Raw genomic sequence first — 23,100 nt, forward strand, 5'->3', positions numbered from 1 at the left:
ACCACCTGTTTCCTTTGGAAAAACAGCTTACTGGGGTATACTTTTTTCCCAAATGAGCAGGAGTTGAATTCTTTTTGTTCTAGAAAATAGAATTATGTTATTAGAAAAGCAACATCAAGCAAACCCCCCCCCCAATATTTTAAGCCAGATTATTGCTTTAAACTACATCACTGCTTTAACTCAGTAACCTTCATTGACCTCTGTCATTTTCCTGTTGTGTCACTCTAGCACAACTTGGGGAATCAGGCATTTCTTCCACTTTATACACACATGCATTTTGGTTTGTGGGCTAGTTTATCAAGATAGAAAATCAGGATTAGAGTTGGCAAGAGATATTTTTAAAATAAAAAGACTTGTCCAAAGGGTAGAGCTATAGTTTTTTTCCTCTAAAATACAGAGGGCTGGATATTTTTGTGCTAAGCTTGGGTCTGTACTTTTGGTTAATATGTAGAGGTATTGTATTATAACCTATTTGTTCTGTATGAAGAGTAAGGATAGATGAGATTTGAGGCCAGGAATTTGGGGTTGAGTAGATGAGTGTGCTGTGAGTAGTTCTCCATGTCCATTGGCTTCCCTTAGGAAAAGACAATTTTTTACCTTGTCAAAAACAAATACTTCCTTTGTATCTTGAAGAAAGTAGCATCAGCAATGGGGAGGAAAGGGAGCAGGAACAAGGGGATTTTGTTTTTAATATTGTTGTTATGACTTGAACCCAAGACCTGAGATCAAGAATAGAAGGACTATAAATACTCTCCCTCTTATTTTTTTCACTCATGGCTGGTGTCCTACCACTTGGGTCACACCGTCACTTCTAGTTTTTTGATAGTGAACTGTAATGAAAGGCCTGTGGATTTATCTGCCCAAGGCTGGCTTTTATTTATGATGTTCATAATACCTGCCTTTTCTTGTAACTCACCGACAATTTTAATTTCAAACTACTTTACCTTTCACCAATTAAAATCTCTAAATAGACAATTTTTTACATCTCTTGATGTATATTTCAGTTTACATCTCTCAATGTGTTGTACCTAAGTAAGTCTAATAATGATCATTTCTGCTACTATTTGTCTTTGAAATGGGTCAGATAAAAGTATAGCAGATGTTTATGTCCTTTGATGTTTGCTGTAAGCTGGGGGGGCAAAAATGACTGCTAACTTTTTAAGTTTTTCTTAGAGAGGTTTGTAAGAATTGACAAGTAATGAGAAATTGGAAAACTGAGACAGGAGGCTAATGAGTTTCATCTCTACTCTGGATTTTGTGGGCGGCCTGGTCTTTGTAGCAAAACCCTGTCTGAAATAAAAACAAACAAAAACTGCATTTGATTATAAATCTAAACACTTTGAAGTGATTCTTCCAGATAGTGATGGGCTGAGAACCAATAGAATCTCTCTGTCAAAGAAACTGGCAACCAGAATATACAGTGGATGTTCTTTTAGATGATAAAAAACCTAAATTGGTTATACCTTCAGTTGCACCCTTTTCCTCTCTTCTTTAATATTAATAACACTCAGTGATATTTTGTGTTCCTTCTAAAATTCACTTACAAGGATCTAAAAGTATCTAGACAAGCACTCTATCACTAGGCCATACCCCCAGCCCCTAAAGGTGACGTTTTAAACCTAAAAATCATATTTAAAAAAAAAACAACAACACAGAGTAGCCAAGTGTGGTGGTTCATGCCTGTCATCCTAGCTACTCAGGAGACTAAGATCTGAGGATCACAGTTCAAAGCCAGGCCGGACATGAAAAGTCGATGAGACTCATCTCCAATTTACCACCAGAAAACCAGAAATGACGCTGTGATTCAACTGGTAGAGTGTTAGCCTACCAGACTTCAGGGACAGAGCCCACGCCCAGAGTTCAAGGTTCATGACCCACAAAAATGTTGTCACAAAGGGACAAAATTGAACTCATCTAGGCTCATTTCCATCCTCAGATTCACATTTCTGTCTTTCCCCTTTTCTCCCAGTAACAGTCATTTCTCTCTGGTGAGTAATGAAGTTTATCCTCCTCTGTATGTCACTGGATAAGCAGTCTTTAAATTGTATTTTATATTGCAGTCTTGGTTAGTAGGATGTGATGACTTTCTGCAAGTCTTATGTATGGATGCAATGTGGTACTTCCCTTCTCAGTTTTCATGCACACTTAAGCTTGAGATACAGTTTGTACAGTGGTTAAAATAATCACTTAGAAAACCAGTTGACAAGGGTACTCGACATGCCTATATTTGCTTCATTTTTATTAACGAGGAGTGAGAAAAGCACAAAGTGATGGTAAAAGATAATTTAGATGGCTATAGAGGAGTCTTATTTCTGAGACCAAACACACTTTCAGCCATTTATTAGGTTTAGAGACTGTAGTCTTTTTGGTTTCTTAGTAATAAATAACTTAAAGTTCCAGTCTAAACTAGAACCAACCATGGTTTGATTTCACAGAATTGTTAACTCTGTGCAAACAACAGAATTTTCCTAATACGTGCTCAAGGAAGAAGCTTGATTTTGTGCTTCCATTAAGATTCCAAATGTAGACAGCAACTTTTCAAAAGTTACCAGTTAGCCAGGCACCACTGGCTCAAGCCTGTAATCCCGTCAACTCAAGAGGCTGAGATCTGAGGATAGGATTCAAAGGCAGACTAGGCATGAAAGTCTGTGAGACTCTTATTGGCAATTAACCATCAGAAAACTGGAAGTGGTGCAGTGGCTCAAAGTGGTAAAGCACTAGCCTTGAGCTGAGGAGCTCAGAGACAGCACCCAGGTCCCAGCCCTACCACAGACCAAAAAAAAAAAATTTACCAGTAATAATTCTTTGTGCCTCACAACTTAAGTAAACAAAAATAAATATGCTCACAATTGATATCAAGTAGGTACCACCAAAATGATTTGAATTTGTCAAGGAACATACTTGTTAGATTTTTTCTTAAATTAAAAAAGAAAATTGGAGTGAACTGATGTGTTTATAATCAAAACATGAATACATTAAGTAAATAAAAATGACAAGTGTAAACAATTACCTATTCCTCTAATATTAATGAAATTATCTTATTTTAGAAATTATGGGGTTTTTTTGTTTTTATTTTTTGTGGGTTATGGGGCTTGAATTCAGCCTGGGTGCTGTCCCTGAGCTCTGCAGCTTAAGGCTATAGGCCTGTCCTTCAGCCAAGCCCCACTTCCCATTTTCTAGAGGTTAATTAGAGATGAGTCTCAGGTCTCGTTGTGCCCAGGGGCTGGCTTTGAACCTTGATGCTCAGATCTCAGCCTCCTGAGTAGCTAGGATTACAGGCGTGAGCCATCGTGCCCAGCTGTTATTGTTTTTTAAATAAAATATTGCTACTTTTTCAGGTAATTATTGTCTATCTTATACAAGGCGTTTTTGCTCCTATTTTAGATATTTGAGATATTTGGACCTGTTGCACATCCATTTTATGTGTTACGGTTTAATTCTTCAGATCATATTGAGAGTAAAGGCATTAAAATAAAGGATACAATGTACTTTGCTCCATCAATGAAAGACTTCACCCAGTATATCTTCACAGAAAAACTTAAACAGTAAGTATTGATTGATACATTAGTTCTTCATTTACATTTTTTAAAGAATAATTCTCATTGTTGGGATTAAATGGTGCTTGTCTTCGAGGGAACTCAAAAGAGTTCTTTTATCTACTAACATCTTCTACAATGTATTGATATTATATCTCAATTTTTAAATGTTGGAATGTTATATGAGTTCAAGTAGAATAGTTTTTCTATAAAAATAAATGGGTGCTTTGGAAAGATATAATGAAGCCACTGAAAAAATATTACCCTATTAGGAATGGAAAAGAAACTACAAGAAGCCGGAGACCTTATTCCTTACTCCCGAAATACCTGACACTGAGTTAGCACACACATCCCTTTTAGTTCTAGCCGTCCCTTTATTTTAGAAACTTGAAAAATTCAGACTCTGTATTTTTGTAGGTAAGCTTTTGCAGAAAATATGAAGGATCTTTTATTTGGAAAGTTGCCTTGACACTTCGTGAAAATATTAGCCCCTGCTTCTTAGCATAAAAAGGTTTTTAAAAGAAAGAGATGACAATTTTGTCTTACTGATTTAATCCATTTAAGAATCCACATAATTAGCTGAAGCAACATTATCCAAAATTAAATCTTCAGGCTTTGTAATGTCAGTTTTCCTAAATAACTGCTGACAGACAAGATGAGTTAAATACATAAAAGTCATAAAAATATTAATGCATTTAAAACTAGTGCCTAAAAACAAAATACTTTTATTTCTTAGAATATTAAGATGCTATTGTGTATATTTCATATAATTACCCTTTAAAAACTAAACTATTGTAGTTTGAAATATAAACAAAAAGCTTTTAGGAAAATGTGCCCACTTAGATTTTAAATAATAAGAGTAAGCTAAAGGCCAGTGGATTACATCTGTAATCCTAGTTACTCAGGAGGTTGAGATCTGGAGGGTCAAGGTGAGGGCCAGCCTGAACAGAGAAGTTCCCTAAACGGAATCTTCAAAAGGACGATCAAAAAAGCAGGCTTGGAAGTATGGCTCAGTTGATAACAGCAGCCGCCTACAATTCCTTTCATTTGTTTTTACATTTTCTCATCTGTAGTTGGTATCGAATAAACACTTGTTGAATAGAATGTCACACAAACATTTCAGGTATTTTAAAAATCACAATGTCAACACCCATATCCTCTATACACTTAGCTTCTTATCACCTTGTCTGTGTAATTCTAGTACATGTGTCTAGGTCCTGTTAAAGGAAAATCCCGTGTCTTCAACTTTGTGTAGATTTCTGTATTGCTAGTTTATAAAAACCCAAATGAGTCTCATTTTTTTTTCCCCAGGGATAGGGGATCAGATGCATCTTGGAAGAATGATCAAGAGCCACCCCCAGAGGTAAAAATACTAAGCCTGATGACTCGATGTTTTGCAATAGGATGTGACTTAATCTTATATGTACCTGTTTACTTTTTCTTATTGACTTACAGGAGTTACAAGAGCAGGATTTCATTGTTACATCAATGTGACCCTTGGCCACCCCTTTATACCTTTCATCTCATTTCCATCTACCTTGTCATTTCCTCTTCATAGCAACATTGATAGCTGATGTGGGAATGGTCATTAGTTTAAAAAGCTTTACTCAGTTTGGTCAGTTGATCTTGGGGACATGAAGACATTTTATTATACATGCTGGGGGGGGGGTTGAGATATAAAAGTATTAGAGTCTATCTCCATGTTTTTACGGTATAATTATCTTTCCACAAAGACACCTTGTCAAGACAGTATTTGTATCCCCCCTAAAAGGTTGAAAATCTAGTTTCTCTAACAAGGTAGAATGAATTTGAAAGTAATATGTAAATAGTAAATGATTTCATAAGAGTTTGGTTAAACTCTCCATGGCAATAGTCATGCAGATTGTCTCTGCTCAGTTCTGAGGAAGTCTTTTGATATTGTAGGGTTGAGGTATTTTTAAATTTTACTTTTAGCATCTTAGGTTTTCAAGCAGTGCCAGAGGTCATGGCACTTAACCAGTAATGACCCTAGTGTAGAATGCACACTGTCTTTTCTAAGTATCATATGTACATGTGATTGTTCTTAGGACTCTGTGTGTCCACTTAATGTTCTCTTATTAGATTTCTAGCACTTTGTTACTGAATTAATTGCTTAAAAGTGAAACTTCACAGAGTACTTGAAATTGCTCTTGTGATTTCCAGATACTATAATGCTTCTGGTGTTTAAGTTAATTACAAACTGAAATCCCGCATGCTATATACTGTTTGTTTTTCCTAGGTTCAGTCTAGTTCATGAGATATATAGAGGCTTGAGTATGTAGTTGTTGATGGCATTTTGTAGTCGAGAATGATCAGTCTCCTGATATTAATCATAGATAAGATTTAATTGGAAAAAAATTATTGTGGGGCTACAGTTACATTCATCAGGTTGTAGGTGCATTACTTCTCACACATTGATACCCCTACTCATGTTTTTGTACACAGTTCCCTCCCCCAGTCCCTCCCAATCATCTTGTTTTCCCCCTTTCCTTCCCTATTTTAACTAAACTAATAAACGTACATGTAATATACCAGGTTACAGAGTCAGATACAGTAACAACATGAGATTAACCATAAGGGCAAAAAAAGGGAAGAGAAATAACATAGTATATTAAGAACAACAATCATACAAGATAAAGCTCCTGTTTCCATATCCTAGAGATCCCTTCATTTAGTCTCATCCTATAAGACCTTATGAACATAGGTTTTGAGCTATTGTAATCCTCTGCTAGGAGAGTCCTAGATGTGTACTAATTATTACAGATGAGGGAAACCACTGGGCCTATGTTCCTTTGGGTGTGGCTTACTTAATTGGAAAATGTACTGTGAAAAATACTGGGAAAGTTAAAGAACATAAAAAATCTTGTACAAATATATCTTATTCATATGATATATAATTTGATCAAATCTATGGTTCATAGTTGAATACATGATAAAGGAATGAAAATGTAGTTTACTTTGCATATAGTAAAGTGTAAATTTTCTTGTGAATTTAGGAAATGGTAGCAAAATTTCACCCAAGAATCACTTCAGATAAATGATTCCTAATTAAAATTAGCTCCTTCTTTTGCTCTTGAGTTGACTTATTTCTTCAGAAAGGCATGGTGTTCTGTATTGCTTTTTCTGTTCTCTGATTTTACTGTGTAAGAAGCTGTCACTGTCTCATAGAGCCATCTTCCCTTTTGTTCAGGTCGTATTTTCATGGCTGCCCATACCCTTCCTGCTCCCTGAACATTCCCCTTCCCTTGCCTCAAAGGTATCTCCCATGGGCAATTGACCTGAAGTAATCCACAGCAACAAGTCGTTCTTTACTTTTTCTCTTTTTATGTTTTTATCTTCATTCCCTTTCAGCACTAAATTATAACGCTTGTTCACTGTATTATTTGTCTTGTTTTCTCTGTCTCATTTTTGTTTTTTGTTTTTCGGTTTTTTTTCCAGAACTGGTGCTTGTATTAAGGGCATACCCATATAATTTTCTCTTTTTTTATTTATTTATTGCCAGTCCTGGGCTTGAGCTCAGGGCCCGAGCACTGTCCTTGGACTTTCTCAAGGCTAGAGCTCTACCACTTGAGCCTCAGCACCACTTCTGGCTTTTTTTCTATGTATGTGGTACCGAGGAATTGAAATCAGGTCTGTGCATGCTAGGCAAGCACTCTACCACGAGGCCAAACTCCCGGCCCTAATTTTCTCTTTTGACAAAGTAATTTTAAAGGACAAAAATTTTCCGTTTGATCTCAATATATTCTAACATCTATCATGCAAGAATTGACCTGTGTTTCAGAAGCTTAACAAATTAACATCAGTTTAAAAAGAAATCACTGAGAAGCATCTGCATAGCAAACACAGGGTCCTGAACTCAACCTTTAGGGCTGTATGCACATGAAAAATCTCATTATTACAAAATGATGCTGAGGCCAAGTGTTGTGGATCATGCTTATAATCCCAGCTACTCAGGAGTCTGAGATCTGAGGATTCTGAGCTCCAGTGAGACTCTTATCTATAAATAATCACCATATCTTTTTATATGAAGTATAAAATCTGTTTTCTAGTGTTGAGAAAAATAAAATATTCTACTTGTAAGAAACCATGAAAAGTCACATTTTTCTATTGGATCTAAAGTGTATAAAACATGATTGTTTCATGACTCTTTGAATTCCTTTGTCGGCTGATATCATAATAAGCCCATATCATAATAAGCCTTTAGGCTGGGCTAGAGATTACACTTCCAGTCAGGAGTGCTCTTGGCTTAAGATTGCTAAATGCTGACATTTTAATTACCTATCTGAAGCTATTTAGCAATTAAGTAGACAAATAGAAAACTTGAGAACACTGATTATGGTCCTGTGTTAATGAAGAGTCAGTTAGGCAGTTAATAGATCAGTTGATAATACTGAGTATTGAAAAGGGAATCTTATTTTCCTGCTTACCTGGTAAAGAGCCAGTTTATTATCACATCAACTAGTGAGTTAACAAATTCCTGAAATATAAATCTGAATCCTTTTGTCTGCCAGGCCTTAGATTTCAGCGATGATGAAAAAGAAAAAGAAGCCAAGCAGCGGAAGAAATCTCAGACTCAAGGTCGGAAAAAACTTAAATCTGAATTTACGGAGCCAGGTGAGTGAATGCATTATATAGCCATTTTTTATCTTCATGTACATCTTTATCATCAGCATACAACTGGAGAAGACAGCTGGATTTTTATCTGTGTATTTTCTAATACCCATCTAGCTTTGGAGGCATTAGACAGGGTAGGATGGAAGGTACAGAGACTCATAAGGATGTCTATGAGCTTTAAGATGTCACACTCTCTTCCCAGGTACCAAAGTTAAGCTTTGTTCCAGTCATTTGTGCCATCAGTACTTTTTTCTTAAAAAACTCATTTGCTTCATTTTTAGAATACAGTAGATGAAACTACTTCATGTGTGTGTGTTTTTTTTTTGTTTTTTTTTTTTTTGCCAGTCCTGGGCTTGAGCTCAGGGCCTGAGCACTGTCCTTGGACTTTCTCAAGGCTAGAGCTCTACCACTTGAGCCTCAGCACCACTTCCGGCTTTTTTCTATGTATGTGGTACCGAAGAATCGAACCCGGGTCTTCATGCATGCTAGGCAAGCACTTTAACCACTAGGCCAAACTCCCAGCCCCGTGTGTGTTTTTTTTTTAGCATGCATTCCCATTATGCTTATCATCTTGTCTTTTTCCTTTCATACAGTGAGACTTTTTGAGATCATTATAGATTCACATCTAATTGAATGCAGTAGTAGGTGAGAAACTGTGTGACCTTCACCTCATGTGATTTATATATCCATTGAATTTTATGACTGCATTCCCTTCCCTTCTCTTCATTCGTTTACCCCTTTATAGAGTATTGTTCCACTGTGAGAGTGTATCACAGGCTGTTTAGCCACCCATCTAAGGAAGAGTATCTATTATTTCCACCATATAAGGAATAAAATAATATTTGTGCACAAGATTTTATGTGATAGGAAATGATCATTGGTCAAATACTCAAGAGTGTATTGCTAGGTTGTAGATAGTTACATTGCACTCTCACTTTCTTAAGAAACTGCTATCCTATTTTTCAGAATGGTTACAGCATTTATATTCTCAGATTCTGTGCATTCCCACCAGCAGTTGGTGGTGTCATCATTTAATTTAGGAGTGTACTTTAATCAAATTGTTGATTTAATTTGCATGTGACTAATGTCTAATGCCATTTTCTTGTGCCCATTTGCTGATGTATAACTTATAAAACTCCATGTGCAAAAGGGAGTGGGTAGGGGAAGGAAGTATTGGTCCTGAGACTTGAACTAAGGGTTTAGATGTGGTCCCTGAGCTTTTGTGCTTGATGCTGATGCTCTACCACTTAACCCACAGTTCTACTCTGGCTTTTTGGTGGTTCCTTGGAGATGAGAGTCTCATGAACTTTCCTGCCCAGGCTGATTTTTGAACCATGATCCTCAGATCTCTGCGCCAGTTATACAATGTTTTTAAACTCATCTTAATAAATACCAAGAAGTGAGTTTACTGTATCACTTGTTAAAAATTTTCTTAGCTTTGAAAGAAACTGCTAAAGTATTTTCCAGAGTAGTTGTACTATTTTACTTTCCTGCCATCAACAGATAAGAATTCCTCTAATTTGATGCTGTCACTCTTTTGGATTTTTGAATTTAAAAAAGGGTGTGGTTACATTTCCCTAATGGTAAAAGACACAGTATTTTCATGTGCCAGTTTACCATCTCTTCGAAATATCTGTTGAGGTCTTTGGCTCATTTTTTAATTGAATCAGGTTGTGTGCACATACAAGTGAGTGAATGTGTGTGTGTAAGTGCATGTGTACTGGAGAGTTTTATCAAGGATTTATTTATACTAAATTACTAGTAGACAGAGTTAGTAGAGAAATATAACAGTCTTTCATTAGCATGTCTTTGCAACTACTTTCTCCTAGCCTGTGATGTCTTTCATTTTCTTGACTGTTTTTCACAGAGAAAGAATTAATGTGAAAGAAATTCATCTTAGCAGTTCTCTTCTCATTTGTGTACAAACTTCAGGTTATAGCTAAGTGCCAGTGGCTCATGTCTGTAATCCTTACTACTTACAAGGCCGAGATCTGAGGATCACAGTTCAAAGCCAGCCTGGGTATGAAAGACCATGAGACTCTTATCTCTCGTTAACCACCAGAAAAATTAGAAGTAGTTATATGGCTCAAAGTGGTAGAGTGTTAGCCCTGAGCTGAAGACCTCAGGGACAGTGCCCAGGCCTAGAGTTCAAGCCCCATAACCAACAAAGCAAATTAAAACCAACTCAATGGGCGTGGAGCTTAAGTGGTAGAGTGCATGCCTAGTATGCAAGAAGCCCTGGGTTTGATTCCTTGGTACCACATACTCAGAAAAGGCCAGAACTGGTGCTGTGGCTCAAGTGGCAGAATGTCCTCGAGATTGGGACCCCACAGGAAGAACATGGTGTTCTGGGTTTTTTGCTTGTTTGTTCTGATGTGTGGTGGATTATCCAAATTAGGTAGGTAGGCTTTCTTTCTCTTGACTTTACAGTTCATTTAAAATGGACTATCATTTATTAGTGATTAAAGAAAAGACATTGACATTCCAAGTAACGCTTTTTTGACATATTAACCTTAATTTTAAGTATTTGTTTCCTATTTGAAGGTGAAGATTTCTCTGAGGTACATCAGAATTGGAATGCCTACGGCTCTTCTGAGCATTCAAAGGGGTATCACAACAGAGAATTCTCCAGAGGTTTTCCCAGGGGCCGGTATCCTCGAGCCAGCCACAGCAGACCTCCACCGCAGCCATTTTATGCCTCAGACCATATGGTGTCTCCGGAGACCTCAGGATTTCCAGCACCGAGACAAGATAATCCTTTCCTGCCCCACTATCCCTTCCCGCCTCCAGTGTATGACATGCAGAACTTCTCACTCCCCCCACCTCCACCCCCCTCCATCAACATGGGCTGGGCCACACCCAACATGGCACCTCATCCCTATAATGTACCATACTCTCTTCCCCCACCTCCTGCCCCTCCTCCCCCCCTGCCTCCCCCAACCTCTCCTGGGGATAGTAATATCCCTTCTCATTTTGGACCTTACTATTAGATATGTGCATGCATTTCCAGGGAAATGTGGACTTTGCAGATTGTATGTTAAGGATTCTTTTTTTAAGGAAAAGAGATTATGAAGCTAGATTTTTGAAAACTATAAAATACTAAATGAGTTATAAATTGATATATATATACACATATATATTTGTAGCCTTTGTCATATATTCATATGAAAATTTCATCTCATTCCTAGGGGAGAACTCAATCATGTAATACTTAATTAAAACTTTGAATCATGCCTTCCACTACCCTTAGCCCTAGGAAATAAATAAAGTATGGTTATGGAATGCATATTGTCATGGATTAATATATTTTGGACACTGATGGTATGGCCATTTTTGCTATCATCTGGAAATAAGATGTTGAAGTCCTCGCTGGCTGGGTGGCTCTCCCATGTAATCCTAACTACTCAGGAGGCTGAGATCTGAGGATCACGGTTCAAAACCAGGGCACTGAAGTCTGTGAGACTCTTATCTCCAATTAACCACTAGAAAATGGGAAGTGGTGCTGTGGCTCCAGGGGTAGGGCAGTATCCTTGAGCTGAAGAGCTCAGAGACAGCGCCCAGGCCCAGAGTTCAAGCCCTATGACTGACCAAAAAATAGATGTTGAAGTCCTGCCTTATTGAGGGTCTTTAAAATAAACTATTTTTTATAATCTTTTGTTTTGAAAATTGATTTTGATTGTACTGCAATTTAACAGTAAGTTTTTTAAATCACTATACCTTTTTTTAAAATAACTGCACTGTACCATGTGATCCTTACTTTCAAATAGCACCATACATTCACCACTTAGACTCAAGGATCTAACCTAGGGCTTCCCACATGCCAGGCAAAGTGCTCTAGCACTGAGCTTTCCCAGCCCTCAAGCTGCTCTGTTAACTCTTAAGACTTCATCTATTCTAATAATGTATGTGAATGTAAATTAAATACCTTGCACAGATATGGATTATATGTACTAAAGTTCTAGAAAGCTATAGAAACATTTTTTATACTATGGCTGAAGCTGGAGTTGAGGAGTATCTCATTAGCAACAGCAATGTGCTCGCTAGGTACCTTAGTTATTATTAGTGAATTAGACCTTTACAGTTACTTAGTATCCTGCATATGAGGTGGAAATCTATGTATTAAATGGAAAAGCATTTGATTATATAGGCAATGAAAAGAAGTATTGAGTGTTTAGTATATTAAAAAATGTAGTTAGGTCCATGACTAAGGAGCATACTCAGAAAGTCAGGCAGAACTCAGGAAGATTGCAGATTTGAGGCCATCCTCTGGTCTCAAGAAGCTAGAGGCAAGAGCCTATATTAAAACAAAAAGCCCAAAGTGCTGGAGGAGTCTGTGGAAGTGCTGTTGTACTTACCTCTCAAATATTTAGTCTCTAGCATTTAAACCTCTATCTTTCTCTACTTGCACAAGGCTGATGGAATGGGAATGAATTTTTCAATATCCTGTAGTTGGTCATATCACTCTATCTCCCAAAGAGAACAGATTGACTTTGTTCATGTGGTGAAATGTTTTTAGTTAGATGGGCTAAATATTGTTTCAAACAAGAGCATGCCTCCGATAATAATAAAATAGGACAAATGTAGAAGAAGAAAATGTAATAGCATAGAATCAATTAAAATACAGTGAGTAGAGATGGTGGTCTGCAGTGTTTGGATGATAGAAGTGACTAAAATGTTCTCACTACCAATAGCGAGTACAGCATGCGGAACCTGATACTGTTATCTATTTGAACTCATCAGAGCTTATATCGCATGTGAGAATCATTTGTGCCCCTCTCCCAGCTCTTAAATATCTACTTGTTTATGTGCCGTGTGGTGTTTTATCACTGTCAGACTCAGTTATGGAAGCGCCCTTAGTGTGTGGTCATTGATAGCAAATGATTCATTTCCTTTAACATTAGTTTGGTTTTTGACTATGTATAATTGTTGGTATATAATTGGTGTCAGTAGGAGTTCTGATGATTTCTGTTCCGCATGACTGTGGACAGAGAAGTACTTAAGAAGAGAGAAGGCATAATTTTATGGATGCATTCAAATAGTATTACTTTAAACTGCATAAAATTGCCCAGGATGGCAATCTTCATATGGTTCAATATAATGTATAGATTAATATTATTTTCTGTATTTGTCTTCATAGCACCTCTCCTGGTCCACACTGCTGCATGGAGGCCTTTGAGAAGTGTTGTCATAGAGGGTAGCTGGCAGAGATTCTTGGTTGCAAACATTTCTGAGAACCTTATCTTGCTGAGAAACTAGCTAATAGATCACAGAGTATACCAAAAATAGATTTTTGTTCACACTGTTAAAATGTGACTTTTAAAGGAAAATTTATTACTATGAGGAAAAGATCATGTTGCTGTTGTAAAATGCAATGACTTCCAAATCGGAGTTGATAAGCTTCCCTCAAAACCAGTTCTAGGAGGCCATTTTGGGAAGCTGATATAGAAGATTCTTGGGCTCTAGAGCAACGTTCTGGGTTTCAAGGGTCAGGTCTGGCTACTTGCCCAAAATGCCAAATAGAAGATGCATATTGGTGAATGACAAAAGAAGTTTATTATGCAAAACAAACAAAAATGGGGTTGCCAATCTCTAAGGATGATGAATTGGGATTGAGTGCATTCCTTAAGATACAGAAAATAAAAGATAAATCAATTGCATTTCTTTGGGGTTCATTTCTGTATTAATCTTCCTGTAAGCTTGCAGCCATGCTGCATAAAGACAATAGAGTGCTAACCTTTAGAAGGAACAGAGGGTTATGGATATATGTATCGATAAGGTTCCCAGAGAGTTTAAGAATAAGAAAACACTAATATTATTTTTCATATTCTAAGAGATACTTGTTTCCTCCACCAGATTTTCTCTGCATTAGGATAAGGAAGCCACTAGAGGCCATTCACTAAATTTACTTGTGAAATACGGGGCGGGGTGGGAGGAGGATACTAAAAACACAGAAAGAAAAGAAATATTACAAGCAAAAATTTATGAATCTTTAAGCAACTGAGAAGTACATATAATTTGCTGTTAATATTTCTGTGAACAAGCCACTCAAGTGAAGCTGAATGTTCATCTGTTCATTTAGTCTGAATATTTGTTGTACGTTTGTTGTTGATTTGTTTTATGATGAGGATGCAGTCCTTAGCAAATGCACAAATCTAACAAGTGTTGTCATACTAGGATATGTTTGTACAGGTTTTAGCCTGTAGGAACCAGAATGAAAAGTCAGATTTGCCTCCAGTGGAGGAAAAAGTAGGAAAATAATTCACAGAAAACAGGATCCTAGGGCTGAATTGCAGAAAATAAGAGATAAACTTGAGAAAAGCTGTGAACTATCAAGCAGCGTGGTAAATACTCATACCAGGAGACGGATAGGCATGTGTGGGAGGGAGAGCAAGTGTGTGGAGAGCCGGGAAGGCAAGCAAACCCCGAAGCTGGAAAGAACTGAAACCCAGATGACAACTTCTGATTTTGTCATGGAAGTGATGGCGAGCCCTAGCCACATAATTCCCTACTGGATTAATGACTGATTTTGATTGATGTTCTAGAAATAGCTCTTGCCTGAAGAATGAATGAGGAAGGAGAATGGGAGAGAGGCAGGCTAGGAAACGAGGATCCCAGCACTCTCGAGGCGATGGTGAGGGCTTACTCGTGGTTGAAATAATGCAAGTGGTGGATAGGAGTTTAAGGAAGTGGAAGTTAACAGGACTTGGAATGCTGGGTTGAGGTAGAAAAGGAAGAAAGACCTATGAAATGTTGCTCAGGATTATAGTTTGCAGATGTCAGTTTATGAAAAAAAAAAGGGTTGGGGTGTCAACTTCACAGCAGTTTTGTGAGGTCAAAAATAACAGGATTCCACAAAAGGAAAATAAAACATTTTAAATTTATATTAAAGAGGGCTGGGAGTTTGGCCTAGTGGTTAAAGTGCTTGCCTAGCATGCATGAAGACCCGGGTTCAATTCCTCGGTACCACATATAGAAAAAAAAGCTGGAAGTGGTGCTGAGGCTCAAGTGGTAGAGCTCTAGCCTTGAGAAAAGTCCAAGGACAGTGCTCAGGCCCTGAGCTCAAGCCCAGGACTGGCAAAAAAAAAATATATATATATATATATATTAGAGATACTTGTGCAAAAAAAAAAAACCTATTAGAAACTTATCAGCCATATTTAACCCATATGCCTTATAACACTTGTAAAAATAGTTACAGGAGCCAGGCACAGTGGCTCTCGCCTGTAATCCTAGCTACTAAGGAGGCTGAAATCTGAGGCTCATGGTTCAAAGCCAGCCTTGGCACTAAAGTGTATGAGACTCTTATCTCCAGTTAACCACTAGAAAACCAGAAATGGGGCTGTGGCTTAAGGGGATTGGGTGGCAGCCTTGAGCTGAAGAGCTCAGGGATAACACCTAGGCCCAAAGTTCAAGTCCTTTGACAAAAAAAAAAAAAAATAGTTCCAGGACAATTCAATCTGATAGTTTTTCTTTTTATAAACATACTTTTTTTTACATTTGTTTCAGTGTTTCTAATAAATCTGTAGTTCACATTTCCAGGTTTTGTTCCTGTGTATTTTACATTTGCTTCTATTTAAAGTAATTTGTTAGAAGGGCTGGGAGTTTGACCTAGTGGTAGAGTGCTTGCCTATCATGCACAAAGACTAGGGTTCGATTCCTTGGTACCATGTGCATAGTAAAAAGCTGGAAGTGGTGTTGAGGCTCAAGTGGTAGAACTCTAGCCTCGAGAAAGTCCCAAGGACAGTGCGCAGGCCCTGACTTCAAGCCCCATGGCTGGCAAATAGAAGAATAATTTGTTAGAGTTTTATTTTTTAAATAACATAAAGTTGTTGTGTCAGAAGTTGATATACAAGTAGTAAGGAAATGTAGGGTTTTTTTTTAATTTCTTTAGACATGAATAACATTCATTTCAATGACATACAGATGACAATTTATCTCTTCATGTGTGGTGGTATCATTTTTTAAAATGTATTTTCAGCAGTAAGTTAGGTTTCCAAGATAGATTGAAGCATGTTAACAAATGTGTTTATTTGCTAAATGTATTTGTTGGAGATAACATTTTAACAAATATCCTATTAATTTTGTTTACTTTAGAAAAAGCCACTTTGCTTGAAGAAAATTTGTTGTCATAACAACTTGGCAAATATGCAGGTTTTTCATTTTGCTTTCAAAATTGTACATCAAACAATTGATAGAATCACATCAAGCAGCCATTTGCACAATCTCGTAGCATTTATGTACATTTAAAAAATGTAAACCAGAATAAATAATCCTATTGCTAGCATAGTCAACGATCATTAAAAGGAATTGACTTTTTTATTTGCATTTTAAATCATTTAAATCAAACATGACAAGTATCAGTATACATAACAGCTGTGTCAGTCAATTCATAGAAACAGGATGTGAACAGTAAATTCCCCCCTAAAAAATGTTCTAAAAGTAAACTTTTAGAAATGATAGTGAAACTTCGTCTAAGCAATGCACCAGTAGCTCACATCTGAATCTCAGCTATTTAGGAGGCTGAGATCTGGGGACTGTAGTTCAAAACTAGCCTGGGCAGGAAAATCCATGGTATTCTTATGCAGTTAACAACAAAAAGCCAGAAGTAGAGCTGAAGCTCAAGTGAGTGGCAGAATGGTACACTTGAGCAAAAAAAAAAAAAGCTCAGGCATAACACCCAGGCCTTGAGTTCAAACCCCCTAAACTGACACACAAAAAGTAAAGTACTCCTCTGTATATGAAAGTGGCAAAAATGGAAACTTGATTATCAGATGGAATTGGCAGAAGCTGTAAAACTACCTCTGTTCTATACCATGAATACTAACCTTCATAAACAAGAACTTGGACTATCAGTGCTCTTTTCCAGACTTCACCCATCTTCCATCGCCTGCCAGATGTCCTTACTTGGATAGCTAACAGATTGACATGATGACATTCCCAAAACAATTCAGAACCTTTCCATCCAAACTTGCTTCTCTGAACATTTCTGCTGTCAGTCTACCTAATTGCTCCGGCCTCAGACACTCAAAACCGCAAGGATCAGTGGATGCTTTTTACTTTACCTTTGGAAATGGTCTGAGAAGAGTGGCAGTTAAAGCAGATAACCTATTTTCTAATTTTCCAGAGGTAACTAGCTCTCTCAATGTAAATGTTTCAAGTGGGTTGGCAGCCATTAACATTGAATATCTTCCTCTTCCCAGATAATCCTCCTTCCTCATCACTGCGTTAATATGCTCACTTCTTCAAAAATCAGGTAAAATTTTTGGCTTTGGGTGTAGAAGAAAATATTCACTTGACACTTTGGGGGGAAAAGAAAACAGTAAATATACACTAGCTGTAGTTGCATCCTGAAATCTGTGTGTTTGTTTTTTGTTTTTGTTTTTTCCTTGCCAGTCCTAGGGCTTGAACTCAGGGTCTGGGCACTGTTCTTGAGGTTTCTCAAGGCCAGTGCTCTGCCACTTGAGCCACAGCACCACGTCCAGCTTTTTCCGTGTATGTAGTAGTGAGGAATTAAACCCAGGGATTCATATATGCTAGGCAGGCTGGGCCACGCTCCCAGCTCCTGAATCTATTTTTAAAAGATACTTTTTTCTATTGCTATCAAATAAGGAGTTTGTTTTTGAAGAGCCTTCAAATAGTTACTGCTGGAGGTTAGAGGCATAGCTCAGCAGCATGCCAGACAGTAAGAAAAAAATCAGATACTGTGTTTGAGTCCCAGTGTCAAACCTCCTCCCAGAAAAAGAATTTGTGGTTTAGTGTGCTTTTCTTTTTCCTTCTGGGATTTAACCTGTGAAAAAGAATATAACTTTTAGGGACTGTGAAAAGAAAAGCAAATTCAAGCAGCTTGGTTTGTTTTTAATCTGTTTTTCAGAGTATGAATAAATCCCTAGAGATTGTAGTTCTTGTCTTCAGAGTACAGTTATAAATATCTGTGTTATAAAATGGCTAGAGCTTATCAGTTTGAGGTTTCCAAAAATCCATAATGGAGTTTAACTTGACAGAAAGAAAAACAGAAAACTAAAAAGAAAAAGGTTCCTGATACCCAAGATCAGAGGAGTAATAGAGGAATTAGGATCAAAGCATACTATAATTTATGATAACAATGCTTACTTTGGGAAGTTAATGAATGCTAATAAAAATAAAAAGCTTAAAGGCAGCTTCAAATCTATAGTTCCTAATCTACCATCAGTCCATGTAAAACTAATAACTGCTATGTCTGTATACTCCTTTCTAGTAAGTCAGGGTAGAAGTCATGTGAGGATTGCAGCTCTTTCTTTTCAATGCTCAACCCACATGAAGGAAAAAGGAGCTCATCTAGAATCAGGAAGTCAGACACGTACCACTGGCCACATGTACTTCTGATCATCTTTATAAGCGCAACTCCAGCTCATCTGGGATGGCACAGGTGTCTAAATCTGTGCAGCATGTGAGGTGATTCTGAGAAAACACCTTGCTGTGTAAAATGATGTCACTTTGCACTCTGCATGGAGGAGCATTCTTCTTATGGCAGTAGAATTCACAGAAACATGAGTCATGCTTTCCTTGGGCCCTGGACCATGGGTTTACATCATTAACTCTTGCCTGTCCTGTGCCTCCTCTTTTTGTATTTTACTATATTCACTCACTCATAGGAAAGTACTTGAAATGATTAGCCTCATGCTAAGCATATAATCATTGTTAATGTTTCAGTAATAGTATATAGCCAGAATATATCACCTTTTTTTAAATTTTTTATTGTAATTAATAAAAGGCAGATAGAAGGTGCATTAATTCACATACATTGATACCCTTTCACATGTCTTGGTCCCCATTACCCTCCCCCCCATCACCTTTTTTTTTAAATCATGAAATTAAGCACTTCTACTTGGGAGAAAGTAGAGCAGTGGAAAGAAATAAAATTCCAGGGGCTGGCTTAGTGATGGAGTGCTTGCCTAGCATGCATGAAGATCCAAGTTCGATTCCTTGGTACCACATACATAGAAAAAGCCGAAGTGGTGCTGTGGTTCAAGTAGTAGAGCTCTAACCTTGAGAAAGCGCAAGGACAGCACTCAGGCTCTGAGTTCAAGGCCCATGAATGGCAAAAAAAAAAAAAAGAGAGAGAAAGAAAGAAAATTCCAAAACTTTAGGTGGCTGGAGTCTTTTTTTTTCTCTTTCTTTTCTCACAGTCATGAGTCTTGAACTCCGAGCCTAGGTGCTGTCCCTTAGCTTTTGTATTCAAGGCTAGCACTCTATTTCTACTCTTCTCATAGATTCCAACAGGCAACCTAGGAGGTATCAGAAAAGTTACAAATAAACTACTGGCTAATATGTTTAAGTGAATGGCTACTAGAAAAATAAAAATATGCCATAGACTATTCTCTAGGTATTTTCCTTGGCAGGTATCTTTACCAGATCCCTCCTCTTTCTTCCTCACTTATTATTGTTCCACAGTCTTCCATTATGTGAGCAGAGATGATTAAATTATTGAAGAATGATATGACATCTCAAAGATGAATTAACAGTGACTTCAGATGCTGGGACTTCTCAGAAAGTCCCAAGATGTCAATGTCCCCGTAAATATTGAAGTAGCCAGATAAAAATACATGCAGGGAAAATATTTTTTCTCATCCTTTCTCATTCAAACAAGTTTCTTAAGCTTTGAAATACACCTAATAATGTAATGTGACATAATGAAGAATTGGGAAAACAGTGACTGTCTCTAATGCTTCCATTTCTTTGTGTCAAGCGAAATCCGAGAGGTGATATTGCTTCCACATGGATAGAGCTTGATTCTCAGAAGGTGATAGTTTCTTATTTGGGGTTTGTACCCATTTTTAAGCATATATTTGTACAGTGATTATGTACATTGCACATCTAGGGTCTTCAATTTTTTTAAATTGTCGGGGTAATGTATAGAGGTGTTACAGTTACATTCACCAGGTAGTAGGTGAATTACTTCTCTCACATTGATACCCCTTCTAGTGTTTTTGTCTCTATTTCCTTTTCCCCACCCTCTCCTGGAGGTTGAATTTCTACATATGAGTTTTTAAATTTTTTTTCCCTGAGCTCTTCCTTTCACGCCTACCACCCTACCCCTGGGCCTGGGCACTGACCCTGAGCTCTTCAGCTCAAGGCTACTGTCCCATAGGGTCTTCAATTTTTATGGTGAAGAATTAGGAAAAAATATTTTTAAAAGGCTTTTGGAAAGATTAATAATAATAATAATAATAGCCAGAAAATACTATTGTACATTGGGCTTTTAGTTTATTAAAGATTTTAATCCTCTCCAAGGTCCTGCCTAATGGAACAAATTGTAGAGAGCTAATGGCTCTTGGGGAAGCAATCGTTTTAATGGTTGAGCCAGGGTAGGTCTCTCAGGTAAAAGCTTGTTTATAGATTGTGCTGAGATCCGAGACTGAAGTGAGGTCACTCTCGTTTGAATTGAAGTCAAATCATTCCTGTAAGACAATCTAAACCCAAAAGGGAAAGAGGGAAAGTGTCCTAGGAAGAAAATTGCATTGTGCTTGGACTCACAGAGTAAAGGAGCAAGGTTCTTGCTAAGGTTCTTGCCCTTAGCAAGCCCAAAATTCAGCCAAAGAAATACATTTTATTTTACTTCACTCTTGAAATGTGTTCAGGAGATAATTGCATTTGGGAGGGATGAAATTTTCCTTTGCTACAATGAAAAATTAATCCAGTTGTATTGGTTGTCTTAGGATATTATTTCTGCTAAGAAAAAAAATTTCTCTGAAAAAATAAACTATCTCCAACAAAATTATAACAATAAAAAGGTATTTTCTAGAGACAATACGAAAGAATATATGAATTGGTTGAACAGTAACTACATTTTTAAAAATAATCATAAATAGTAGGTCCAAAGTGGAAAACCTCAGCTTGTAATTATTTCCTTGTTTTTCTCCAGTTTTCTCTTTGGGGTCTAATTATAGGCAATATTTGGTAAGTACTCAAAATTATTATTATTTTAAGTACTAATTTAATAGATGGCATCTCATTGCTACTAAGAAAGTTATACAAGAGTGATTATTACCTGCATTCATTCATGCAAGAAAGTATTTCAATTAATTTACCAGAGCCCTAACAGCAGGAAATGGCCCAGTTGAGCTCTGTATCTGGACTGAACTTCAGTCCAGAGCCTGTGGCTCAACTCTTAACTTCAATAGCAGCCATCTTAGAGGAATTTACCAACATGTAATAGTACTGTGGTAATGGCAGTAGGGATTCTGCAAACCCCTGATTTAAAACGAAGGAGTAGGGGCTGGGAGTTTGGCCTAGTGGTTAAAGTGCTTGCCTAGCATGCATGAAGACCCGGGTTCGATTCCTCGGTACCACATACATAGAAAAAAGTCAGAAGTGGTGCTGAGGCTCAAGTGGTAGAGCTCTAGCCTTGAGAAAGTCCAAGGACAATGCTCAGGCCCTGAGCTCAAGCCCAGGACTGGCAAAAAAAAATAAAAATAAAAATAAAACGAAGGAGTAGCAGTGATGGCTGCATTTACAGTATGAGGGATAACTTTAACCATATGAAGGACGACAAAAGATTTGTCTTGAGCCTAATAAAAATTGCAACTGCTGCATTTTTTGGTTTGGTTTTGTTCTGTTTTCAAATCTATAATTTTCCTGATGTGTGAAAAAGCACTGGACTGATTGTTGAGTTGAGGATATATAACTACTTGGATTTATCTTACACACAAATATTTCTAGTCAATTATACTAAATCACTAGGAATTTCACAAGACTTAAGTGATCACTATTGAAGTCAAAAAGACCACTCTCCCATTTTTAATATTATTCAGAAATTAAAATACTTAATTTCTGTTACATTGTAAATCATTTCTTAGTGCTCTTCCATTCTAAGTTTGCATGATAAACCAATAAGCTCTGGGCCGAGGATGATTAAGTCTCCTTAAATATAATGCCTATTTTTGCAAGTTTAAAACAGCTAAGTAATGTCAGAAGTAAAAATATCAAGATCTATGTCTCTGTTATGTTCAATGACATTAGGGACAAATTAAGATCACACATAGGAAATATAGCAAATCACAGTCAAATATTAACTGAAATTTTATGGAGGCCTTTCTAGTGTGTTTTTAATTGAATAGGTATGTTCAATTTTTATTAACAATCCACTTTTGTGAAATGCTAAATACATCAAATGTGGCCCTGAACAGGTACTACAAAGTACATGTTTATTTCATGTATCAGCAGAGCTTTACAAATTATTTATGTATACTGTAGTGTTATGTGCAAAGTCGTTTCATGGAAAGTATATTTATCTGTTTACCTGCACCAACATAAGATTTGATGTAAAGAAGCAACTAAGAACAACAAAGCTAGATTCCAAGAAAATATATAGTAATTCTAACAATCACAGATCATGCTGCTCCTGTTGCTTTACGAGTCAAATGAGCTGAAACAGAGAAGAAAACATCTATGTAATATGTGATATATATGTGCATAAGCACACATTAATATATATATATATATTTGTGAGTGTGTCATTTAGCTTGTATAATTAGCTTTACTATTTGGACCTTTGTTAAAACAGATATATACTTTCTCCTTTCTACCTTCCTTTTGCTTTATAAACTGGAAGTAGAAAAATATTGGAAAGTAGGGAAGGTATTTTCTTTGATAATTCACCCTATGCTAGATGAAAGAGGAAGGATCTGAGTTTGAAGTCACAGCCTGCAGCATGAAATAAAACCTAAAGGACTTTATTCCGAAAGGAATCTCAGAGATTGGAGTCACTCAGAGTCTTAATATGATAGAACTGAAAGTATCTAAAAGGGCTAGTTTCTCTGAAGCTAGAAAGAAAAAAAAGTGGTTAAAGAAAAAGAAACAAAAGTGAAAAGGGGATTAACTTTTATCTAGTTTTGAAATTCAACTTAGGCTTTCTGTTTCCCTTTCTATAAGATGACATACTTGACTATGGGAT

At 37.0% G+C, this 23,100-nt stretch overlaps 1 protein-coding gene across 1 annotated transcript in view; it reads left to right on the top strand.

Annotated features, from left to right (window-relative positions):
* The window catches only part of Naf1 (nuclear assembly factor 1 ribonucleoprotein), a 31,149-nt gene extending 19,376 nt beyond the window's left edge, over window positions 1-11,773 (top strand). Inside the window, exons 5-8 of the mRNA XM_090354238.1 lie at window positions 3,385-3,545; window positions 4,848-4,899; window positions 8,066-8,168; window positions 10,713-11,773. Coding sequence (XP_090210364.1) covers window positions 3,385-3,545; window positions 4,848-4,899; window positions 8,066-8,168; window positions 10,713-11,158 — 762 coding nt within the window. The 3' untranslated portion in view covers window positions 11,159-11,773. The remainder of the gene's footprint in view (window positions 1-3,384; window positions 3,546-4,847; window positions 4,900-8,065; window positions 8,169-10,712) is intronic.
* Window positions 11,774-23,100: the final 11,327 nt, after the last annotated feature.

The sequence above is a fragment of the Megascapheus bottae genome, chromosome 20, assembly GCF_031878675.1.
Source record: "Megascapheus bottae isolate mThoBot1 chromosome 20, mThoBot2.hap1, whole genome shotgun sequence".
NCBI classification, from domain to species: Eukaryota; Metazoa; Chordata; class Mammalia; order Rodentia; family Geomyidae; genus Megascapheus; species Megascapheus bottae.